The 25,932-nt window shown below is 42.6% G+C and overlaps 1 protein-coding gene across 1 annotated transcript; it reads left to right on the top strand.

Moving 5' to 3' along the window:
* The first annotated feature begins 16,061 nt into the window (after positions 1-16,061).
* Positions 16,062-21,428, top strand: cckb (cholecystokinin b). Its single transcript, NM_001139522.1, has 4 exons — positions 16,062-16,123; positions 17,004-17,124; positions 17,435-17,593; positions 21,010-21,428. The coding sequence occupies exons 2-4, from the start codon at positions 17,004-17,006 to the stop codon at positions 21,150-21,152; spliced, it is 423 nt and encodes a 140-aa protein (NP_001132994.1). The 5' UTR covers positions 16,062-16,123; the 3' UTR covers positions 21,153-21,428.
* The last annotated feature ends 4,504 nt before the right edge of the window (positions 21,429-25,932 follow it).

Raw genomic sequence — 25,932 nt, forward strand, 5'->3', positions numbered from 1 at the left:
CTTAGACTTGCGTTCAATGAGAATGACAGATCTATGTCACATTTCTATGTGAGTGTGGTAGGGTTGCCCAAAAAGATAAAGTACAAAAAGTTACATTACATATTGCAGTTTTCACTTAAAAAAGTGTTTTCTTCTAGCACTGACTGCTGATTACTTTATATAGGGAAAATGTACTTGCTACGACATTGATATGTGATTGTCTCACCCAGCTACACTATACAGTATATAAAAAAGTATCTGGACACCCCTTCCAATTAGTAGATTCGGTTATTTCAGCCACACCCGTTGCTGACATTTGTATAATATTGAGCACACAGCCATGCAATCTCCATAGACAAACATTGGCAGTAGAGTAGCCTTACTGAAGAGCTCAGTGAATTTCAAAGTGGCACTGTCATACATTTACATTTTAGTCATTTAGCAGACGCTCTTATCCAGAGCGACTTACAATAGTGAATGCATACATTTCATAGAATTTCATACATTTCATATATTTATTTTCCTGTGCTGGCCCCACGTGGGAATCGAACCCACAACCCTGGCATTGCAAACACCATGCTCTACCAACTGAGCTACAGGGAAGGCTGTCATAGGATGCCACCTTTCCAGCAAGTCAGTTCGTCAAATTTCTGCCCTGCTAGAGTTGCCCCGGTCAACTGTAAATGCTGTTATTGTGAAGTGGAAACATCTAGGAGCAACAACGGCTCAGAAGTGGTAGATCACACTAATAATCTTGTGGCTGAATGAAAAGCAAATCAGCCAATTATGCACGCTATCCCTCATCTCCCTCTCAATAGTGTTGGAGATTGTGACAGCACATCAGCCAATTATGCACGCTATCCCTCATCTCCCTCTCAATAGTGTTGGAGATTGTGACAAGAATCTGGTGATTACCAAAAGAGACATGCCCGACGTGACTCAGAGAGACTCGGACACACACACTTTACATTTTAGTGGACACTCTTATCCAGAGCCACTTACAGGAGCAATTAGGGTTAAGTGCCTTGCTCAAGGGCACATCAACAAATTTTTCTCACCTAGACGGCTCAATACTCTTAACCACTAGGCTACCTGCCGCACTCAGACACATGCATACACACAGAGCTGCACACTTACGCACACCAGCGGCGGCTCCTCAGAGGAGGAAGGGGAGGACCAATCTACTCTGTGAATTTCTGAAAAAAAAATGATTGTGAAAACTGAAACAAATTGTCCTTTTTAAATAAAACTACCATAAATATATTTATATCACTAAATAATTGATTAAAACACACTGTTTTGCAATGAAGGTCTACAGTAGCTTCAATAGCACCCTCTAGGGTAGAACCAAGGTGAAGACCAGAGGACAGCTATTTTCCGTCCTCCTCCGCATACATTGACTTCAATACAAAACCTAGGAGGCTCATGGTTCTCACGCCCTTCCGTAGACTTACACAGTAATTATGACGACTTCCAGAGGACGTCCTCCAACCTATCAGAGTTCTTACAGTATGAACTGACATGTTGTCCATCCGATCAAAGGATCAGAGAATGTACTGAAAGCACAAGCTACAGCTAGCTAGCACTGCAGTGCACAAAGTTTTGTGAGTAGTTGACTCAAAGGGAGAGAAAGACAATAGTTGAACAGTTTTGAAGAAATTAATTTCTTAAAAAATGTAGGAGAAGCAGAAAAGAGAAAGCGAGAGAGATAGATGGCTATATTTCATTGTTGTTGTTGTTGTTTACCTTTCACTTACTTAGCTAATGCAGTTAATTCAGCCAACTCAACAACCTGACTCAAACAGACAGTAATGATAATTATGTTAGCTAGATGGCTAAGGCTGTCCAACACTGCAACTATTCCAAGTCAAGGTAAGCTTTCGGTTTTATAAATGTATTGCCACCAGGGCCCACCAATGTAACTGCTAAACTGCTTGCTGTACACTGTACTTTGTGATTGTACACATGGATTGTGGGTTTAATAACTGTAACATTAATATGATGACAATGATATAGGCTGTGTTGAGGTTATAGTGTGAAGATTTGGCTTGGAGAGGTTTTTGCGCCTGGTCACAGACAGCTGTTTTGTTGTGCACTGAACTCCACAAGCGAAGAGGAAAGGTGAAAGAAGGAGAGTGCGTAGATGCGAGAAGGAATTATACAGCAAGCAATTGATGCTGTATGTGGCTGCTATAAAAGTAAACTGTGTGTGCGGGTGATCAGGGGTATATTCATTCCGCTAATTCTGTTTCAAAATGTTTCTTAAATGGAAGCAAACAGAACGAAACGGGAACTACCTGAATTTGTCCAATAGAAACTCTCAGTTTGGACTAATTATTAAACGCAGGTAAGAGTGTGCAAGGCGGTATTGAATGTGTCACTGTCTGTCACCTTAATTAGTCAAAATGTTCTCTTGACCTGTGCACCTACACTACCGGTCAAACGTTTTTGAACACCTACTCATTCAAGGGTTTTTCTTTATTTGTACTATTTTCTACATTGTAGAATAATAGTGAAGACATCAGAACTATGAAATAACACATATGGAATCATGGAGTAACCAAAAAAGTGTTAAACAAATCTAAATATATTTTATATTTGAGATTCTTCAAATAGCAACCCTTTGCCCTGATGAAAGCTTTGCACACTCTTGGCATTCTCTCAACCAGCTTCATGAGGTAATCACATTGAACGCATTTCAATTAACAGTTGTGCCTTGTTAAAAGTTAATTTGTGGAATTTCTTTCCTTAATGCGTTTGAGCCAATCAGTTGTGTTGTGACAAGGTAGGGGCTGTCTCTTATATGGCGGTTATGATGTTGTTTAGGACCTTGAGCGTGGCTAAGGTGCACCCATGACCAGCTCTGAAACTGGATTGCATAGCGGAGAAGGTGCGGTGGGATTCGAAATGGTCGGTAATCTGTTTGTTAACTTGGCGTTCGAAGACCTTAGAAAGACAGAGTAGGATAGCTATAGGTCTGTAGCAGTTTGGGTCTAGAGTGTCACCCCCACTGAAGAGGGGGATGACCGTGGCAGCTTTCCAATCTTTGGGAATCTCAGACGATACGAAAGAGAGGTTGAACAGGCTAGTGATAGGGGTTGCAACAATTTCGGCAGATCATTTTAGAAAGAGAGGGTCCAGATTATCTAGCCCGGCTTATTTGTAGGGGTCCAAATTTTGCAGCTCTTTCAGAACATCAGCTATCTGGATTTGGGTGAAAGCGAAATGATGGGGGCTTTGGCAGGTTACTGTGGAGGGTGCTGGGCAGTTGATCGGGGTAGTGGTAGCCAGGTGGAAAACATGGCCAGCCGTAGAGAAATGCTTATTGAAATTCTCAATTATAGTGGATTTATCAGTGGTAACAGTGTTTCCTAGCCTCAGAGCAGTGGGCAGCTGGGAGGAGGTGCTCTTATTCTCCATGGACTTTACAGTGTCCCAGAACTTCTTTGAGTTTGTACTACAGGATGCAATTTTCTGTTTGAAAAAGCTAGCCTTAGCTTTCCTAACTGCCTGTTTATATTTGTTCCTAACTTCCCTGAAAAGTTGCATATCACGGGGGCTGTTTGATGCTAATGCAGAACGCCACAATATATTTTTGTGCTGGTCAAGGGCAAACCGGTCTGGAGTGAACCAAGGACTATATTTATTCCTAGTTCTACATTTTTTGAATGGGGCATGCTTATTTAAGATGTTGAGGAAAGCACTTTTAAAGAATAACCAGGCATCATCTACTGACGGGATGAGGTCAATGTCATTCCAGGATACCCCAGCCAGGTCGATTAGAAAGGCCTACTCGCAGAAGTGTTTTAGGGAGCATTTGACAGTGATGAGGGGTGGTCGTTTGGTCGCAGACCCATTACGGATGTAGGCAATGAGGCAGTGATCGCTGAGATCTTGATTGAAAACAGCAGAGGTGTATTTGGAGGGCGAGTTAGTTAGGATGATGTCTATGAGGGTGCCCGTGTTTACGGATTTGGCGGTGTATCTGGTGGGTTCATTGATAATTTGTGTGAGATTGAGGGCATCAAGCTTAGATTGTAGGATGGCCGGGGTGTTAAGCATGTCCCAGTTTAGGTCACCTAGTAGCACTAGCTCAGAAGATAGATGGGGGGCAATCAATTCACATATGGTGTCAAGGGCATAGCTGGGGGCAGAGGGTGGTCTATAGCAAGCGGCAACAGCTTGTTTCTGGAAAGGTGAATTTTTAGAAGTAGAAGCTCGAATTGTTTGGGTACAGACTTGGATAGTAAAACAGAACTCTGCAGGCTATCTTTGCAGTAGATTGCAACACCGGCCCACTTGGCAGTTCTATCTTGGCGGAAAATGTTATAGTTAGGGATGGAGATTTCAGGGTTTTTGGTGGTTTTCCTAAGCCAGGATTCAGACACGGCTAAGACATCCGGGTTGGCAGAGTGTGCTAGAGCAGTGAGTAAAACAAACTTAGGGAGTAGGCTTCTAATGTTAACATGCATGAAACCAAGGCTTTTACGGTTACAGAAGTCAACAAATGAGAGCACCTGGGGATGGGAGTGGAGCTAGGCACGGCAGGACCTGGATTAACCTCTACCTCACCAGAGGAACAGTGGAGAAGTAGGATAAGGGTACGGCTAAAGGCTATGCGAACTGGAGTATCAACTTAAGTATCAAGTTTTCATTAGCATGCTGTTTGTACTGTTTTCCCTCCTCTCATCTCCTCTCTTCTCATTCCTTTTTCCTCCTCTCTCATCATGCTCTCCTCTTCTTTTATCCCTCTCCTCATCCCTCTCTCCTCTCCTCATCCCTCTCTCCTCTCTTCACCACTCATCTACTCTAATCTCCTGAAAATGGGTGCTAGTTCCATAAGTTAAAAAAACAGTGTGTGAGAGCTTGCCTTTTCTTTGACTCTAATGTCTCATGTTGCATCCGCTTGGAGCCAGTGGCTCATTCACACCAGTAGGAATAGCCACCTGACGACTCCTTGGAGAGAATTGACAAATCTTGACGTCTTGGAATGACTCATCTTGGGCTCGATTCCATCCATATCGCCGAAGTTCAGTGCTAGAGCGTGATTTAAATTTAAAGGCAACGTTCCCACGTTCACGGAGACTGTAGCCCTGTAGGGGCATGAATATTAAGCTTGAGGCCCTACCCATACCCGCGACATTCAGGCCCTACCCTACCCAGGCCCGCAACGTTCAGGCCCTACCCTCCCCAGGCCTGATTGCTTCTGCCAAATTTAAGGCCCGGCCCTCTTCGAACCCGAAATCGTAAAAAAAATGACAGAGAGCAGTTAGCAGGTAGCTAGCTACTTTTCTTCACTCTAAACTCAGACAAAAATCAAGGAACGTTACTATTTCTGTGAAATAATCTCACCTGTCGACTCAGGCAATGTTCTGGTCTTATATTTGACTAGGTTGAAGCACTTCTGACACCATGTTATGATCTTAGTCAGATATGACTTTACTGCGCAGCAGAGCACAAGCAAATGGCTCAGCTTCAAAATGTTAGAGATCAATTTAGTAATACCGAAAACCTATTTATTGATGAAAAAAACTGTCCCGACCCGGCCCTAACCTGATGTATATTGTCGGGGCCCTTCGGGCTCGGTTCAGGTAACAGAGTTCTAATTCACGGTAAACACTGCATATGTCGGCGAAATCGGAAAATACCTTTACATTTCAAGCGCGCTACAGCGCTGGACTTCAGCGATCAAGATTGAATCAAGCCCCTTAACCGCTTCACCCTCTCATGACTTGTGACTGTACTGGGCTTCCATATAGCAGAGGCAGTTTGGTGTCTTGCCTGATGAGTATCCTTGCTTGAGACATAAAGACTTGTGTTAGCTCCTTAATGCCTAGGCTTTAGTTCAAAGGGCAAACTCGGACTAGGAGTTGTGAGCACCACCCAGATTCGATAGTCATACAAGAAAACTATTCAAACTATATTTTCAGAAGCTTGAGGACATAACACCTGTCTCCAGATCACCATGTGAACATAGAATGCCAAACCACCCCCTCCAATACACTAGCATACAGACAGACAGACAGACAGACTGCCTGAGGAGCTTCAACACCATCCAGGACATCAAACTGTCTAATTAGTCTTCCTTAATAAACTTCACACTGGAGATTCAGTGACAGAGAAATGACTGTAAGTGTTCAAACTGAATTAATTCTGTCAGAAACCTCCCTTTTCCCATCAATACTGTCTAAGGATAATTATGCACACATAAATTATGTGTGTAATTGCTGGTATAGTTACGATGAAGCAGCTACAAACACTTGATCTGAGGATCAGGGACCTGTGTGTGTGTTCACATGTGTGGTCATGGATGTGCACTTAATAGGTCACGCATTTACGCACTTACGTATGCAAACTCACACGACACGACAAGATAATTAGCAGTGGGAATACCCGCATGGGTTCAAACCCTGGTTGATCTATGTGCCACAAGCCCGTGCTAGCCCTCTGAGCTAAAGCCTCTGAATTAACTAGGGGAGCCAACAAACGTTCCCCAAATCATCTCTGTTACATTAATAAATGTTGTTCGCTTGTTAGAACGTTGTCCTCTAACCAGTTTCTGCCCAGTTTTTATGTTTTCTCACAGGAAGTTTTGTTATCTCAGAAAGATGCATTAATAACGCGTGTGTGTGTGTGTGTGCATGTGTGTGCATGTGTGTGCACGTATGTGTGTGTGTGTGTTTGCATGTGTGTGCGTGCGTGTGTGTGTGTGTGTGCGTGTGTGTGCGTGTGTGTGCACGTATGTGTGTGTGTGCGTGTGTGTGTGCGTGTGCGTGTGTGTGTGTGAAAAGGTGATGCTACAGAGACAGATGTATTAATACCTCTGTGAATAATTGATTGTGTTTACACGGAACTGGAGGCTCTGTCTATAATCTGTTATTTACATGCCCTCGGCAAGAGTTTCTCTCTCTTTCTCCCTCTCTCATTTCATTCTGTTTCTGTCCCCCTCTCACTCTGTCACTCTGCCTTTTTCTTCCTCTCCCTCTCCTTCTCTCTTTCTCTCTCTCGAATGTGTTTACATCGATAGAGGTATGAGGAATGGTTGAGATGTTTCAATTCAAGGAGTGTTTCTATAATGGTGGAAGGTTTCTATTGATAAAATAAAATTAATCTCATAAAGAATCTCTCTATGACATGGCAAAATGCATTCTGGGTCGTACATTCTGAGTGCCTTTTATGTCCTTCAGAGGTTATGTGAGTACATTTTGATAAAGTGTTACATTTAACAGCTGGATTACATACTGTATATGTATGCTCTAGAACAAAGTTCTAGGCTAGCAACCCAGAGTCGCCTCTTCACTGTTGACGTTGAGACTGTGTTTTTCGTGTACTATTCAATGATGCTGCCAGTTTAGGACTTGTGAGTCGTCTGTTTCTCAAACTAGACACTCTAATGTACTTGTCTTCTTGCTCAGTTGTGCACCGGGGCCTCCCACTCCTCTTTCTATTCTGGTTAGAGACAGTTTGCGCTGTTTGCGCTGCAAAAGGGTTTTCTAATGATCAAGTAGCCTTTTAAAATGATAAACTTGGATTAGCTAACACAACTTGCCATTGGAACACAGGAGTGATGGTTGCTGATAATGGGCCTCTGTACGCCTATGTAGATATTCCATAAAAAATTGGCCATTTCCAAATTTCTTAGTGACCCCAAACTTTTGAACGGTAGTGTAATTTCTGAAGATTTGTACTTATTTAAAGGGGAAATCTGCAGTTGCTGTTGCTACGTGCAGTTTTGGATTTATACATTTATGAAAGGTACCCATTGATTCTTGAAGAAAATAACTTAGAAATGCCTCATGAGCTTAGTTCAATTGCCGTACCCCATCAGAACCCAAAATATCAGCTTGTTTTACTCCAATGTTTTTAAACAATGTAAATGCAAACAATATATAGCCTCAAAACATGGTTAAAACTATATTTTGGTCAGTCATTGCATCCATACAGTAGCTCTGTGTATGAATTTGAGAGTGGGAACATTTCCTCAGCCCCATCCCTCAGCTTTTTAGCGAAACAGGGTTGGGGAGTCCACTTTGTTAGTTACAAATGCTGATTGGTGCTTTAAAGCGATTTGTGATTAAAATGTTTCCCTTAGGTCTAAGGTCAACCCTGTAATGTGAACTGACCTCTTGTTTTAATAAGGTAAAACGATTCCTTTTTACATATTTTTATGGAAAGAAACACTGAACATCTAATAGTCATATCATTGTGTTAAAGCAGGTGAGCTGGTTCCACTCTTTTTGGCTACTTTCTAGTGTTTTGTGATGGAAAATTGAGCATGTCGAGCATCACACATCAACCCTGTTACCCATAGATAGGCAGGCTAGAAATAAAACATTCCCAGGCTTTCAATTGTCCCTCCCTGTTGCGCACAACACTCTTCCATTCCCCTTGTCGCAAGGGGAGTTTGGACTGATTTAAGATGAAAACAAACCCTTTAACTATCACTGTCATTTTTTCTTGAGATGGGAAAATATGTTCGTTATGAAGTTGAACATGTGCTCTTTATGACAGTATTTTAAAATTAGGTTAAATAAATCATTCTTTTTTACAAAATGACACTACCCAAAATGTACTCTGTTCATAAAATGACACTTCTCTTTCAGTAGGTTTATTTAAGTACTGGATCACATTGGTTTCAGTTGTGTGCTGTCCTTACAAGTTTTTTGCTGTCCTTACAGGTTTTTTGCTGTCCTTACAGGTTTTGTGCTGTCCTTACAAGTTGTGTGCTGTCCTTACAGGTTGTGTGCTGTCCTTACAGGTTTTGTGCTGTCCTTACAAGTTGTGTGCTGTCCTTACAGGTTGTGTGCTGTCCTTACAGGTTATGTGCTGTTCTCACATTTGCAAAAACGTATCAGACAAAACACACACACCAAGCTCACACACACACACACACACACACACACACACACACACACACACACACACACACACACACACACACACACACACACACACACACACACACACACACACAGAAACAGACATACACACAGACACACACACACACACACACACACACACACACACACACACACACACACACACACACACACACACACACACACACACATTCCTGCCGTAAAAAATGATAAAGTTCGACAAGTGTCCACGGTTGGCTCGACACTGCTATGGATCCAATCCCACATACAACCACACACACACACACAACCACACACACACACACAACCACACACACACACACACACAACCACACACACACACAACCACACACCCACACACAACCACACACACACACACACACACACACACACACACACACACACACACACACACACACACACACACACACACACAAGCACGCAACTACGCTATTACACAAACACATACCCATGCTCTCACACACACCTCATACGCCACCCACAGAAGAGATAATCAATTCAAATTGGAACAGGCTTGGTTGCGCCTCCCACACTAGTGTATGTGTGTATGTGCAGAGTGCGAATTAAATGGGGTGGGGGGGTATGGGTGTGTGTGTGTGTGAGGGAGAGAGAGAGAGAGAGCGAGAGAGTGTGTTTTTAGCAAAAGGCAAGAGGGATAGTTTAGAGAAAAAGAGAAAAAAAGAGAAGGAGGAAAAGAGAAGAAAAAGGAGAAAAAGAGAAGGAGGAAGTATAAGAGAAAGACTCTCAGTTCACATGCTTACAAGCTTAATCTATGGTAATGGTATCATAATATAAGATTCAGGAACATTTAACAAGTGGCTTGAAAGTTTCCTTGGAGCTGGAGGAGACCAGTGAAAAGACAAGTGAAGACTTTCTCACTGTGACCCTCTGATAGATCGCTAGAATGTTGTTCCCTTAACGAGGATATTAACCTGAGACAGCTGATCAATGCCTAATGATTGACCAGGGCCCACAGTAATCAATGAGTCGCTTTAATCCCTCTTATTCCCATCCAATCAACTGAGAGAGAGAGATAAATGGAGGATGAAGGGGGAGAAAGGAAAAAGAGAGAGAGAGGGGGAAGAGAGAGAGAGATGTGGGGGAGAGAGAGAAAGGAGAGGGGGGACACAGTTGAAGTCGGACTTTTACATACACTTAGGTTGGAGTCATTAAAACTCGTTTTTCAACCACTCCACAAATTTCTTGTTAACAAACTATAGTTTTGGCAAGTCGGTTAGGACATCTACTTTGTGAATGAGTAATTTTTCCAACAATTGTTTACATACAGATTATTTCACTTATAATTCACTGTATCACAATTCCAGTTGGTCAGAAGTTTACATACACTAAGTTGACTGTGCCCTTTAAACAGCTTGGAAAATTCCAGAAAATTATGTCATGGCTTTAGAAGCTTCTGATAGGCTAATTTACATCATTTGAGTCAATTGGAGGTGTACCTGTGGAAGTATTTCAAGGCCTACCTTCAAACTCAGTGCCTCTTTGCTTGAGATCATGGGAAAATCAAAAGAAATCAACAAAGACCTCAGAAAAAACTGTAGACCTCCACAAGTCTGGTTCATCCTTGGGAGCAATTTCCAAATGCCTGAAGGTACCACATTCATCTGTACAAACAATAGTATGCAAGTATAAACACCATGGGACCACGCAGCCATCATTCCACTCAGGAAGGAGACACGTTCTGTCTCCTAGAGATGAACATACTTTGGTGCGAAATGTGCAAATCAATCCCAGAACAACAGCAAAGGACCCTGTGAAGGTGCTGGAGGAAACAGGTACAAAAATATCTATATCCACAGTAAAACGAGTCCTATATCGACATAACCTGAAAGGCCGCTCAGCAAGGAAGAAGCCACTGCTCCAAAACCGCCATAAAAAAGACAGACTACGGTTTGCAACTGAACATGGGGACAAAGATTGTACTTTTTGGAGAAATGTCCTCTCGTCTGATGAAACACAAATAGAACTATTTGGCCATAATGACCATCGTTATGTTTGGAGGAAAAAGAGGGGAGGCGTGCAAGCCGAAGAACACCATCCCAACCGTGAAGCATGGGGGTGGCAGCATCATGTTGTGGGGGTGCTTTGCTGCAGGAGGGACTGGTGCACTTCACAAAATAGATGGCATCACGAGGAAGGAAAATGATGTGGATATATTGAAGCAACATCTCAAGGCATCAGTCAGGATGTTAAAGCTTGGTCGCAAATGGGTCTTCCAAATGGACAATGACCCCAAGCATACTTCCAAAGTTGTGGCAAAATGGCTTAAGGACCACAAAGTCAAGGTATTGGAGTGGCCATCACAAAGCCCTGACCTCAATCTCATTGAAAATTTGTGGGCAGAACTGAAAAAGGGTGTACGAGCAAGGAGGCCTACAAACCTGACTCAGTTACACCAGCTCTGTCAGGAGGAATGGGCCAAAATTCACCCAACTTATTGTGGGAAGCTTGTCGAAGGCTACCCAAAATGTTTGACCGAAGTTAAACAATTTAAAGGCAATGGTACCAAATACTAATTGAGTGTATGTAAACTTCTGACCCACTGGGAATGTGATGAAAGAAATAAAAGTTTAAATAAATAATTCTCTCTACTATTATTCTGACATTTCACATTCTTAAAATAAAGTGGTGATCCTAACTGGCCTAAGACAGGGAATTTTTACTAGGATTAAATGTCAGAAATTGTGAAAAAAATGGTGTATGTAAACTTCTGACTTCAACTGTATAGAGAACATGGCTGTGTAATTGTGGGACTGGAGAGGTAGATACCAAGGACCATTCTCTTCTACCCCATTCCTCTCTCTCTCTCTCTCTCTCTCTCTCTCTCTCTCTCTCTCTCTCTCTCTCTCTCTCTCTCTCTCTCTCTCTCTCTCTCTCTCTGTCTCATTACATCTGGAAATCTGTCATACCTAACTCAAAATCTAAATTCCGTTGATGTGTTTACTGGTTGCAATCCAGGTTAGCTGGTCTGGTCTAACATTACATTTACATTTACGTCATTCAGCAGACGCTCTTATCCAGAGCGACTTACAAATTAGTGCATTCACCTTAAGATATCCAGTGGAACAACAACTTTACAATAGTACATCTATATCTTTTTTTTTTTTTTTGGGGGGGGGGGGTTAGAAGGATTACTATATCCTATCCCAGGTATTCCTTAAAGAGGTGGGGTTTCAGGTGTCTACGGAAGGTGGTGATTGACTCCGCTGTCCTGGCGTCGTGAGGGAGCTTGTTCCACCATTGGGGTGCCAGAGCAGCGAACAGTTTTGACTGGGCTGAGTGGGAACTGTGCTTCCGCAGAAGTAGGGGGGCCAGCAGGCCAGATGTGGATGAACGCAGAGCCCTTGTTTGGGTGTAGGGCCTGATCAGAGCCTGAAGGTACGGAGGTGCCGTTCCCCTCACAGCTCCGTAGGCAAGCACCATGGTCTTGTAGCAGATGCGAGCTTCAACTGGAAGCCAGTGGAGTGTGCGGAGGAGCGGGGTGACGTGAGAGAACTTGGGAAGGTTGAACACCAGACGGGCTGCGACGTTCTGGATGAGTTGTAGGGGTTTAATGGCACAGGCAGGGAGCCCCGCCAACAGGGAGTTGCAGTAATCCAGACGGGAGATGACAAGTGCCTGGATTAGGACCTGCGCCGCTTCCTGTGTAAGGCAGGGTCGTACTCTGCGAATGTTGTATAGCATGAACCTACAGGATCGGGTCACCGCCTTGATGTTAGCGGAGAACGACAGGGTGTTGTCCAGGGTCACGCCGAGGCTCTTAGCACTCTGGGAGGAGGACACAATGGAGTTGTCCACCGTGATGGCGAGATCATGGAAAGGGCAGTCCTTCCCCGGGAGGAAGAGCAGCTCCGTCTTGTCGAGGTTCAGCTTGAGGTGGTGATCCGTCATCCACACTGATATGTCTGCCAGACATGCAGAGATGCGATTCGCCACCTGGTTATCAGAAGGGGGAAAGGAGAAGATTAATTGTGTGTCGTCTGCGTAGCAATGATAGGAGAGACCATGTGAGGATATGACAGAGCCAAGTGACTTGGTGTATAGCGAGAATAGGAGAGGGCCTAGAACTGAGCCCTGGGGGACACCAGTGGTGAGAGCACGTGGTGCGGAGACGGATTCTCGCCACCCCACCTGGTAGGAGCGACCTGTCAGGTAGGACGCAATCCAAGAGTGAGCCGCGCCGGAGATACCCAACTCGGAGAGGGTGGAGAGGAGGATCTGATGGTTCACAGTATCAAAGGCAGCAGATAGGTCTAGAAGGATGAGAGCAGAGGAGAGAGAGTTAGCTTTAGCAGTGCGGAGAGCCTCCGTGACACAGAGAAGAGCGGTCTCAGTTGAATGACCAGCCTTGAAACCTGACTGATTTGGATCGAGAAGGTCATTCTGAGAGAGATAGCAGGAGAGCTGGCCAAGGACAGCACGTTCAAGAGTTTTGGAGAGAAAAGAAAGAAGGGATACTGGTCTGTAGTTGTTGACATCGGAGGGATCGAGTGTAGATTTTTTGAGAAGGGGTGCAACTCTCGATCTCTTGAAAACGGAAGGGACGTAGCCAGCGGTCAAGGATGAGTTGATGAGCGAGGTGAGGTAAGGGAGAAGGTCTCCGGATATGGTCTGGAGAAGAGAGGAGGGGATAGGGTCAAGGAGGGAGTGAAAAGATGCCAGGTCCGCAGGGAGGCTAGTTTTCCTCCATTTCCGCTCGGTTGCCCGGAGCCCTGTTCTGTGAGCTCGCAATGAGTCGTCAAGCCACGGAGCAGGAGGGGAGGACCGAGCCGGTCGGGAGGATAGGGGACATAGAGAGTCAAAGGATGCAGAAAGGGAGGAGAGGAGGGTTGAGGAGGCAGAATCAGGAGATTGGTTGGAGAAGGATTGAGCAGAGGGAAGAGATGATAGGATGTAAGAGGAGAGAGTAGCAGGAGAGAGAGAGCGAAGGTTGCGACGGTGCAATACCATCTGAGTAGGGGCAGAGTGAGTAGTGTTGGAGGAGAGCGAGAGGGAAAAGGATACAAGGTTGTGATCGGAGACTTGGAGGGGAGTTGCAGTGAGATTAGTAGAAGAACAGCATCTAGTGAAGATAAGGTCAAGCGTATTGCCTGCCTTGTGAGTAGGGGGGGATGGTGAGAGGGTGAGGTCAAAAGAGGAGAGGAGTGGAAAGAAGGAGGCAGAGAGAAATGAGTCAAATGTAGACGTGGGGAGATTAAAGTCACCCAGAACTGTGAGGGGTGAGCCATCCTCAGGAAAGGAACTTATCAAGGCGTCAAGCTCATTGATGAACTCTCCAAGGGAACCTGGAGGGCGATAAATGGTAAGGATGTTAAGCTTGAATGGGCTAGTGATTGTGACAGCATGGAATTCAAAGGAGGCGATAGCCTGATGGGTCAGGGGAGAAAGAGAGAATGTCCACTTGGGAGAGATGAGGATTCCAGTGCCACCACCCCGCTGGCCAGATGCTCTCGGGGTGTGCGAGAACACGTGGGCAGACGAGGAGAGAGCAGTAGGAGTAGCAGTGTTTTCTGTGGTAATCCATGTTTCCGTCAGCGCCAAGAAGTCGAGGGACTGGAGGGTAGCATAGGCTTATATGAACTCTGCCTTGTTGGCCGCAGACTGGCAGTTCCAGAGGCTGCCGGAGACCTGGAACTCCACGGGGGTCGTGCGCGCTGGGACCACCAGGTTAGAGTGGCAGCGGCCACACGATGTGAAGCGTTTGTATGGCCTGTGCAGAGAGGAGAGAACAGGGATAGACCGACACATAGTTGATAGGCTACAGGAGAGGCTACGCTAATGCAAAGGAGATTGGCATGAAAAATTAACTAAACAACTGGGGAAGCGAGAGAGCAGGGCCTCCCTCACTAACAATTCACTGAAACACTAAAACACTAAAATATAACTTTTCTAGCTACCACTAGAAATTAAAATTGATGTAAACTACAGTGGTTCAATGTTTCCAGGAATAGGCTCAAACTTAGTTTATTCCGCTAGATAACTTGGTACAGTATTCTTCTGTGAAAACCCACCTAGTGCACCGTGTCCTATGACGCCGTAGCTAACTAGCTAACTAGCATGCTAGCATCCTATAACACACGGTTAGCACCAATACTTGGTAACAACAAGCTACCAATGGATCATTCGTGTCCGTGTCTAGTTCATAACGCAGAAGTAATTAAACGTTGGCTAGCTAACACAAAGTCAGTCCTGCTAGTTACACAAATGGACTACACATCTTGTTTGTTCAGAAAGTTAAGCTTACGTTGCAAAAATCTTATTGACTAAAAATGATACAGCTAGCTGGTAGGGATAGCTAGCTAGCAGTGGGCGCGTTGTAGACTATGTTAGAAAATGATGCTTGCTAGCTAATCTCGATAGTTACTCTGTACTACGCCTTTATCTTGATACAAAGACAACTATGTAGCTAGCTAACATTACACTAGTCAAATCGTTAAGTTGTAATGTTTGTAGTTTCTACAGTACTGCTAACTGGTAAAGTTGGCTAGCTAGCAGTGGTGTTATGGTGTTGACGTCGTTTCGGAAAACGGCGTGAACGAACGAATACAGCTGGCTAGCTAACCTTGTTAGTTCCTCAGAGCTACACCTTTATCCTTGATACAAAGACAGCAGATACAACTATGTAGCTAGCTAACAATACACTAATCAAATCGTTCCAATGTAATGTAATGTAATGAAATGTAATATTACCCGCGGAGCGAGGTGCTGCACGACCACTCACTCCAGCATCCGGAGTAACATATAGGTAATGCCCCCTAGAGGTTAGCTGGTCTGGTCTAACATATAGGTAATGCCCCCTAGAGGTTAGCTGGTCTGGTCTAACATATAGGTAATGCCCCCTAGAGGTTAGCTGGTCTGGTCTAACATATAGGTAATGCCCCCTAGAGGTTAGCCGGTCTGGTCTAACATATAGGTAATGCCCCCTAGAGGTTAGCTGGTCTGGTCTAACATATAGGTAATGCCCCCTAGAGGTTAGCTGGTCTGGTCTGGTCTAACATAGAGCCCTAATGGGCATAACCAAGCTCTCACGCTGAGAAAACCCACTGACACACACTCTGAGTCATCATTGAGGTAAAAGCTGACACAAAACTCAGCGCGCACACAAACACACACACTGGGTGGAGAGCTGGGGTGTATATAAGGGGTGTCTCTCTCTCTGAGCGGAGAAGTCCCTTCATCCCTCTCTCAAACACTCCTCCAACACAAGGACTCTCTCTTTCCTCAAGGTAAGAACAGAACTTCTTCCTTCCTTTTCTCTCTCGCTCTGTGAGTGTTTTTCTTTGTATTTCTCTACCTTTATTCAGTTAATTGAGAACAAATGAATTACCAAGTTGGATGTAGTTGTTCTTCAGTCAGGAATAAGAACAAGATCTCTGGAGAACAATATTTTAACGTAATTCTTTTTTTCATTAATAGAAATGCTATATTTTCTTGTTGTGTTTGATCAAGTAGATAAATGATGTAGCGTGGACTGCTGTGTGTGTAATGAGTGATGTGTTGAAGTGTATGTAAACAATCAGTTGAAGGGCAGCAGCTGAAGTGTAGGTTTAGTGATGGGAACAACTGACAGTGACCTCACTGGTCTCCCCATAGACCACTTTACAGACTTCCGACATTTATCAGTCATTCAGATTGACAATTACTGTGCCACACTTACATTTGTGTCATTTTATCTTTTAGGGTAAAATATGTACAATTTTTCAAAGATCACTTTAGTCTACATTCTATTATATTCTGTTATATTCTATTGTAGCATATTTTATTTTGACTAATAATCTGGACAAGAAGTTCAGTAATACAGTTATATTCTGACTCAATGAATGAAGAGATCTCTGAGGGGAGGGAAGAAACAGATCAGGAGTGAAAGAAAAGGAAAAGGTTTTGCTAAGTCTCTCCAGAACATTTCAATGACCACATCACTAATGCCTCTTTGGGATAAACAAGTCAAGACTTCCAGTAAATTAGTGAAGGGGTATCTTGGTTTTCACCGAAGCAGCGCTGAACATAGCAGATAGAAGAGAGAAGTAGTTTAACCATTCACACCTTTATGTCACATTCCTCTCCACTCCTCTCACCGCTACCCCTCTTCCCCTCTCTCTCCCCTAGATGACGGCGGGGTTGTGTGTGTGTGTTCTGTTGGTGGTCCTGTCCACTAGCTGTTTGGGACGACCCCAGTCCTCTCCCCCCCTCCAAGAGGGCGGCCCTGCCATGCCCCCTTCCTCTGAAGGTAAGAACAGTACCACATCTGGATGTCAAATACATTTCAATCAAATACGTTCAAATACTTTAGCTGCACTTGATTTATCTTTCCTGGTACAATGGAACTGATGGATACGTTTTGTTCAAACTGGTGTCCTGATAATATGATGAATGTTTATGCTTTTACGGAAATCCTTGGGCTCTAGAAAGACGCAGTAGCAATAACAGATTATATCAATCAATTATTATCATATTTTTTACCTATGTCATTGAATTGCACCAACCAACCCAAGACAGTAGACAAACGCTAACAAGGTGTTTCGTCCTCCCTTGGATAGCACGTCTTGAAGCCTACGCCCACTTCCTCTCCAAGCCACGCCTCAGACAGACACGCTCCGCCCCTTTGGACAATACCGTCCCATATACGGCAGAAGAAGATGGAGACTCCAGAGCCAACCTCAGTGAACTGTTGGCTAGACTCATCTCTTCACGGAAAGGTGAGTGAGTGAGTGAGTGAGTGAGTGAGTGAGTGAGTGAGTGAGTGAGTGAGTGAGTGAGTGAGTGAGTGAGTGAGTGAGTGAGTGAGTGAGTGAGTGTGCATGCATGTAAGAGACAGAGAGAGAGACATGCAGGAAAGAGAGAGGCTTGAGGGTGAGAGTGGAAACAGAGATGAGGGAGAGAGAAAAGAGAGAATGAGAGAAAGGTATGAGGGAGAGAAAAGACAGAATGAGAGAAAGGTATGAGGGAGAGAGCGAAGAGAGAATGAGAGAAAGGTATGAGGGAGAGAGGGAAGAGAGAATGAGAGACAGGTATGAGGGAGTGAGGGAAGAGAGAGACAAAGGGGAGAGAGAAGGAAGAGAGAGAAGATGAATAAAGCTCACATTGTTCTCTTCAAGTCATTTTTAAAGTCCATTCAGGACCTCTCCCTCTCTCTTTCACTCTGACCTCTAGTACAGTGAGAGTTGTTTGGTCTAAATGGCTGGTGGTTTAGAAAAGCTTTGGTGGTGTGTACATGAAAGTTTGTGAGTGTGTATATCTTTCCGGTCTTTGGCTTTCGTTCCATCTCCTTGTCTCTGCTTTGTCAGTGACAGGATTTATAAAGATACTTGTTTTGTGACAGGATCAGGGAAGATCTCAGTCAGGGCTTTTACACTAGCTGACAACAACTGTAGAGATATTCTGTCTGAGCTTTAGATATTCTGTCTGAGTTAGTGTGATGTTATACACATGCACACACACCTCCTTTCAGAAGATAACAGACAGAGAACAGCATGATGACACCATGTGGACAGATAGCACCATGGGGCTACTGAAGACAGTCTATCTAATGAGTTAGTATTAGACGTATTCTGTAAGAGGTGGCGTTATACTCAAGCAGTTGAACATGTAAGTGCCCACTTCAACAACTGTTTTGTTAAAGTTCACAAAAACAATTTACTACTTCCATCTGAGAGAAATATATAAGTGCTGAGTTCACATGTTAAACTCATGGGTTAAAAACTGGTTAAGGATCGGCCCCGTTTTTTTTCAATTTTTGCCTAAAATGACATACCCAAATCTAACTGCCTGTAGCTCAGAGCCTGAAGCAAGGATATACATATTCTTACTACCATTTGAAAGGAAACACTTTTAAGTTTGTGGAAATGTGAAAGGAATGTAGGAGAATATAACACATTAGCTCTGGTAAAAGATAATACAAAGAAAAAAACAACCGTTTTTTTTGTATTTTTTTGTACCATCATCTTTGAAATGCAAGAGAAAGGCCATAATGTATTATTCCAGCCCAGGTGCAATATAGGTTTTGGCCACTACAAGGCAGCAGTGTATGTGCAAAGCCTTAGACTAATCCAATGAACCATTGCATTTCTATTCAAAATGTTGTATCAATACTGTCCAAATGTGCCTAATTTGTTTATTAATAACTTTTCAAGTTCAAAACTGTGCACTCTCCTCAAACAATAGCATGGTATTATTTCACTGTAATCACTACTGTAAATTGGATAGCGCAGTTAGATTAACAAGAATTTAAGCTTTCTGCCAATATCAGATATGTCTATGTCTTGGGAAATGTTCTTGTTACTTACAACCTCACGCTAATCGCATTAGCCTACGTTAGCGCAACGTCCCGCATGGGACCCACCAATCCTGAAGAAGTTTTTAAAGGTCCAATGAAGCCATTTTATTTCAATATCAAATCATTTCTGGGAAACAATTAAGTACCTTACTGTTATTGTCTTCAATTAAAATGGTTAAAAATAATAAAAAATAGCTTCTTAGCAAAGGGACATTTCTCAAGCAAGAATTTTGCTAGGACTGTTTGGATTGGTCTGAGTGGGGAGGGAAAAAAACAGATAATTAGCTGTTATTGGCAGAGAGGTTTGGAACACTTTCTTATTGGTCCATTAACTAATTTAACACATGGTGATGTCACCTAGCCTGATGACTCACACTAAATTGTTCCTCTGCTCTGTCGTTCACTACATACTTTAGTCTGAGGCTGCCATCATTGAAGTCGTTTGTGGTGAAGAGAGGCGTTGTACAAAACAAAGACATCATCGATCGGATTGTCTTCAACCAATCAGAGTATCAAAGCCAACGACGAATCTTCCACATGTGTTCTGGCTCTGGCCCAACCCATTGGTTTCTGGACCATTTACACGGCCCCAAATGTGTTCGCATTCGGTGAAGGGTCGGGACGTACCCAGATCCATACTTACTGCGAAGAAGAAACTAAAGTCCGTAGACGTGGCGTCGCGTTTGGCCGGAGCAAGGAATCTGGGTTGCCAGATGTCACCATTGAAGGCCAAAACTCCATACCACCAAAACAAGCTGAAATTTCAGGCAACCTTTTCAAACAGCTCTTACACTGAAAAGGCATTATAATAATTGTAAAAATATTATTCCAACCTCATTATGTGGAAATATACATGAAACACGGGAAAATCTCATTTTTGGACTGCACTGGGCCTTTAAAGCAACAAGCCAGAAATTCTAACTTTATAGTTTCAAAAGTTCATGTTCACAGTTTGTATCATGAAATCACAACCTACACAGCTAGTCTTTTATTATGTGCATCACTCTACTGTGTCAATGAGACAGAGGCAGGGGGAAGGGTCAGAGAAACAGATGTAGAGAAAAAGAGAGAGAGGGAATAGAACAAGCCAGAAAAAAGAGAGAGGGAGAAAGAGAGATGGAACAAGAGGGGCATGATATTGCAGCTCTGAACCCTGTTAGTAAAGACTGTTATTAATTCTATAATCAGACGGAGGGTTGGGCTTAGAACACTGGCCTCTGACACACATGCACAGGCACACACACACACACACACACACACACACACACACACAGAGAGAGAGATCATTCTGAGACCTGTGAAGTGTCTTTGCTCACAGGAAGCATGTGAAAGACTCTCTGTAACACGCTTGACATTTACACCTCCTACAATGAGTCTGTCTGTCTGTCTGTCTGTCTGTCTGTCTGTCTGTCTGTCTGTCTGTCTGTCTGTCTGTCTGTCTGTCTGTCTGTCTGTCTGTCTGTCTGTCTGTCTGTCTGTCTGTCTGTCTGTCTGTCTGTGTGTGTGTGTGTGTATATATATGTGGGTGGCGTGGGAGGAGTGTTAAAAGCTTCCCAGTGACACGAACACCATTGATATTACCATAGTTCACACGCCAGTCAAACAACCACAGACAGATATCTCCAGTGTTAGCCATGTCGTATGTTACCTACTCTCAATCTGGGTAATTCATTAGCTAATAAATCACATTCCCACAGGGATTCTGTTAATACAGTATGTTTCTGCATGCGTGTGGGGCAGCCAAATTGTTCAAAACGCCACAAAGACTCACACCAGTAGAAGATAAACAGGTGTTATAGCTCTCTCTCTCTGCTTTCCTCTGTTCCTCCCTCCCTCTAGGTTCTATCCGTAAGAACTCAACAGTGAACAGCAGAGCTAGCGGTCTCAGTGCTAACCACCGGATAAAAGACCGAGACTACAACGGGTGGATGGACTTCGGCCGCCGCAGTGCAGAAGAGTACGAGTACGAGTACTCCTTGTAAAAAAGTAGTCACTCTCTACAAGAAAACAACAAACTCAGTCACTGTCCCGCGATAAGAGTATATTTATTCTGTATTTGTTTGTAAACACTAGATGATGCAATATATACATATGCCAAATGTTTCAGGAAATCTTTCAAGTTCTGGTTTTCTTTCCTGGTTTTCTGTCTGTTTATGGTTTTGGAGGGAATTGAATGGAATGAAAAAAGGTCAGGTGTTAATGGAAAAATATATATGATGTCATGAGATTAACTTGGATCAATAAAAGTGAAAAATGAACAGTATCTTAACAAATGAGTTCCCAAAGATACATGATCACACCCACGTAAGCACGCATGCACAGATAACAACTCACACAAATAACATAATACCCTCATGGTATCACCCTAAGACGTTAAACTAGAAATATAAATAGTGAGCAGTGGCTCATTATAATACATAAAGCTGGTAGAACACAGAGCTCACTTCTCTAGGACCCCAGTCCTGCTGCTTTTCAGTTCTCTCAGTTAACCAATGAATATCATTTCTGATGTATAAAGTGCACACACCTGGTCAGAGTGCACACACCTGGTTTCCCAGGTCTGAATCAGACTTTGATTAAAAGGACGAAAACAAGCAGACACTGCAGCTGTGCTCCCTTCACGTACAAACATGTCCTTTGTGAACAACAGTACTGCCTGACATAACTGGTGTGCTACAACAACCCACTGGGAACACACTTCAACATCACGCTGTGATTCATATTTACGGTATGTTGTTGACCAATATCATTAAATGGCAGATGTACCAAACATCAAGCCCAGTCACTGAAATTGAAGTTGAAACTATATAGGGAAATGTAGATCTTGATGTGTTACCAATTCAATTTCCTTTTTTGTTTTTTTATCAACTACTTAAGTTGACAAAACATTTAAATAACATGAATGTAACATTAGGTTAACCTGTTTGTGCCCGATCGGAATGTTGGCTTACATACTAAACTGAAAATGAAAGCGTGTTTGGAGATACAGTATCTTGGGACAGACCACAGTGAAGGGTTCTATTACTTGATGGGAATATCATACCATGAATCCGAGATGAGAAAACACAGGAATCTGGAAAATACTCTAATCATAAAACAGCCTTTATTTTATGTTCTGCTTGGTTTGTGTTCAGTCTGTTCTGTTTCTCTGTACCTGCTGAAATAAAGACTGTTGGAGATAGACTGTAAAGTGACTGGAACGATGGTGTTCTAACTGGTGGAAATAAAGAAATGATCGCAGTGTAAAGAGATACTGCTCATTCATTTCCTAATAAATAAACCAATTAATAACCAAATCACATCATCAATAACCCAATCACATCATCAATAAGACAATCTGGAGACAATCTCATGAGCACAGTAAACACAGAAGGGGTAAATATTGACAGAGCTGTGGGAATGAAGAGGAATGGACAGAGATTAAATGTGAAGAACATATTCACTTATTCACCTCAGGACAGAGAGTAGTGCATGACAAGTAGAAGAATAGACAGAAATACAGCACATCATTGCTATAATGAATATTCAGCAATGGGTATTATAGCCCAGACGTTCCCAAACTTTTTTGCTTCCTGACCCACCAACTGAGGTGTCTTTCGAGTCGCGGTCCATCATAAGGGTTGAGCGGTGAAAAAACATATACAGACCAAAGAATAAGTAAATAATATTATCAAGGCAGTGGAGAGAACATTCTGCCCCTTCATAGTTAATCTCCTACAATCCTATACATCCTGCCATGTTGCAGTGTTCTTATGCTCAAACATAACAAAACCAGTGAAGGCCCGATGGTGTAGCTACAGTTCTGTTGATTGTAAATGCTCAAAGATTATAGGCTATTATTGTCACGTCCTGGCCAGTATAAGGGTTAATTGTTATTGTAGTTTGGTCAGGACGTGGCAGAGGGTATTTGTTTTATGTGGTTCGGGGTGGTGTGTTTGTTGAAGGGCGTTTGATTTATTATTTCCGGGTTTTGGTTTATGTTCTATGTTTAGGTATTTCTATGTTTAGTCGAGTGAGTGTATTTCTATGTTAGGTTAATGGGGGGGTTGGGACTCTCAATTGGAGGCAGGTGCTTCCTCGTTGCCTCTGATTGAGAGTCCTATATATGGGTAATTGTTTGGTGTAGGTTTTGTGGGAGATTGTTTCTTGTCTAGCGTATGTGAGCATGAGAAGACTGTTTGTTGATCGTGAGTTCGTTTTGGTGTTCATTTTTGAGTTTAATAAAAGTTCAAGATGAGCAACCACATACCTGCTGCATTTTGGTCCTCCTTTCCCAACGACAACCGTGACAATTATTGAAGAATATATAGCTCCATTATCTTTTCTACATCGTTTCTATTTGGTTTTAGTCATTTAAGTTTACACTGAAAGGGTTTTTCTATCCTGAAAATCTATATATTAAAAAATGTGGTCAATGTCATCCCACAACCCACATGGACACCTGCTGCAAACCACAAGTGGGTCCCGACCCACAGTTTGCGAACCACCGCTATAGGCCTACATTGGTGGTACATGGAGTGAGATGAAATGCTTCAGTGATAATGGTTCAGATGTCCTAGAGAGAATTTCAAAGGGCATTTCCATGTAAAGAGCCCTATGAGCATTAACGTGAAGTTCATAAGAGCACATTACATTTGGTTGCAAATTAAAGCTAAGAGTCAGTTTTTTATGCTTTTAAGGCATAGACGCATGTCTACTTTCCATTCAAAAAGTTAGGAATAGGCAAAGGCTTAGATTTTTGGTCAAAACGATGGAAAATGGTCTTAGAAACAGTTAGCAGCAAAAGTCTTAAAAGGTATTAGAAATACATCCAAACACAATGTTGAAGTAAAGACCCCTGACAACTAATAGCAACACTTTGATTTAGTTTTGCAAAAATGATTTGCCTTCTGTAAGTTTAAGAAATATTGCCTAGTGTCTTTTCATTTTCAAAATACAGTATAATTGTATTGTGTACTATATTGTGCTGTACTGTACTCTACAGAACTATACTCTACTATCAAGGCACAAGGCGAGACCCAGATGCAGACGCAGGAGACAGATGGTTGGAGTCTTACAATGTTTAATAATCCAAAGGGGTAGGCAAGAGACAGGCAAAAAGGTCAAAACCAGATCAGAGTCCAGGAGGTACAGAGTGGCAGACAGGCTCGTGGTCAAGGCAGGCAGAATGGTCAGGCAGGCGGGTACAAAGTCCAGAAACAGGCAAGGGTAAAAACCGGGAGGACTAGAAAAAGGATGATGCAAAAATCAGGAGAACGGGAAAACTGCTGATTGACTTGGAAACATACAAGACGAACTGGCACAGAGAGACAGGAAACACAGGGATAAATACACTGGGGAAAATCAGCGACACCTGGAGGGGGTGGAGACAATCACAAGGACAGGTGAAACAGATCAGGGCTTGACACTCTACTGTACTGTACTGTGATGTCATGACTTGTTTGGGGGGGGAGCGCCTTACAATAATAGCCAGTGTGTAGAATAATACCCAAACATGCAAAGGAGGATATTACATATTTCTACCTTTGTGTTGCTATTCAGGATACATCACCATGAAGAGAATGACATGCATAATGATGCATTTCTTTATAGTACAGATCAGGAACCCATGATGTCATTCTGTTACCGTCATTCTGTTACAGCGTGTTAATCCACTTCACTTACTATAGTTCAATAACCAAAGTCAAGGTGTCATGTCATAGCTGACACCCCATTCTTTCTGCAGGTCACATAAAAAACTGAGGGAGATTTCATTCATTATGTTACCAAATTTTACATCTGCACTTTTATTCGAGTAAATGTGTTTTTGTAAAAGAATTCAGTGTAAATTGTTAAAAATAGTAATTGTGTATGTACAGTATTGGTGGGGTCCGAAATTATTGAAACCCTTCATAAAGATATGCAATAATGACGGTATAAAATAAAACTTTCTCACTCATGAATAATTATCAGTGACAAAGTTACAGAGGGTCAAAGATCATAACGCCAAGACATGGTAATTGTAGCATGTCTTGGCTGTATGATCTTTGAACCTCTAACTTTCTCATTCATCATTATTCACGATTAATTCATGATTATCCGTTCCCATGGTAGCGTCCACAATAATGTAGAAGTTTTTCGAAACATAATCTATTCTAATTTACAATAAAAGTGACTCTTGTCACTTTTATTGTCAAGGTTGTCGTAGGAAGGAGTGGACCAAAGTGCAGTGTGTGTGTCGTTCCACATTTTATTTACACTGTGAAACTATGCAATACATACAAATAAACTCAAGAACAAAAACAACAAACCGTGACGAAGCGGTGAAACATACACTAACTCAAAAACAATCTCCCACAAACCCAGGTGGGAAAAACACCTACTTAAGTATGATCTCCAATTAGAGACAACGATGACCAGCTGCCTCTAATTGGAGATCATCCCAAACAAAACCCAACATAGAAATACAAAACTAGAACATAACAACATAGAAAATCTAAACTATAACAACCCCCCTGTCACACCCTGACCTACTATACCATAGAAAATAACTGCTTTCTATGGTCAGGATATATATATATATATATTTTTATTTTTTTTTTATTTTTTTTTCAGGGGGTAGATCAGCTTTAATATTGCGGATAGATTGTTGATTCCATCAATGTAATTATCTGCATCATTTACAATCCCTCATATATTTTTGGGGTAAGTATATATATCTATATACACATATACATACACATACCCATATACATATACATACACATAAACATTCATACATAC

The sequence above is a fragment of the Salmo salar genome, chromosome ssa27 (assembly GCF_905237065.1).
Source record: "Salmo salar chromosome ssa27, Ssal_v3.1, whole genome shotgun sequence".
Taxonomy (NCBI): Eukaryota; Metazoa; Chordata; class Actinopteri; order Salmoniformes; family Salmonidae; genus Salmo; species Salmo salar.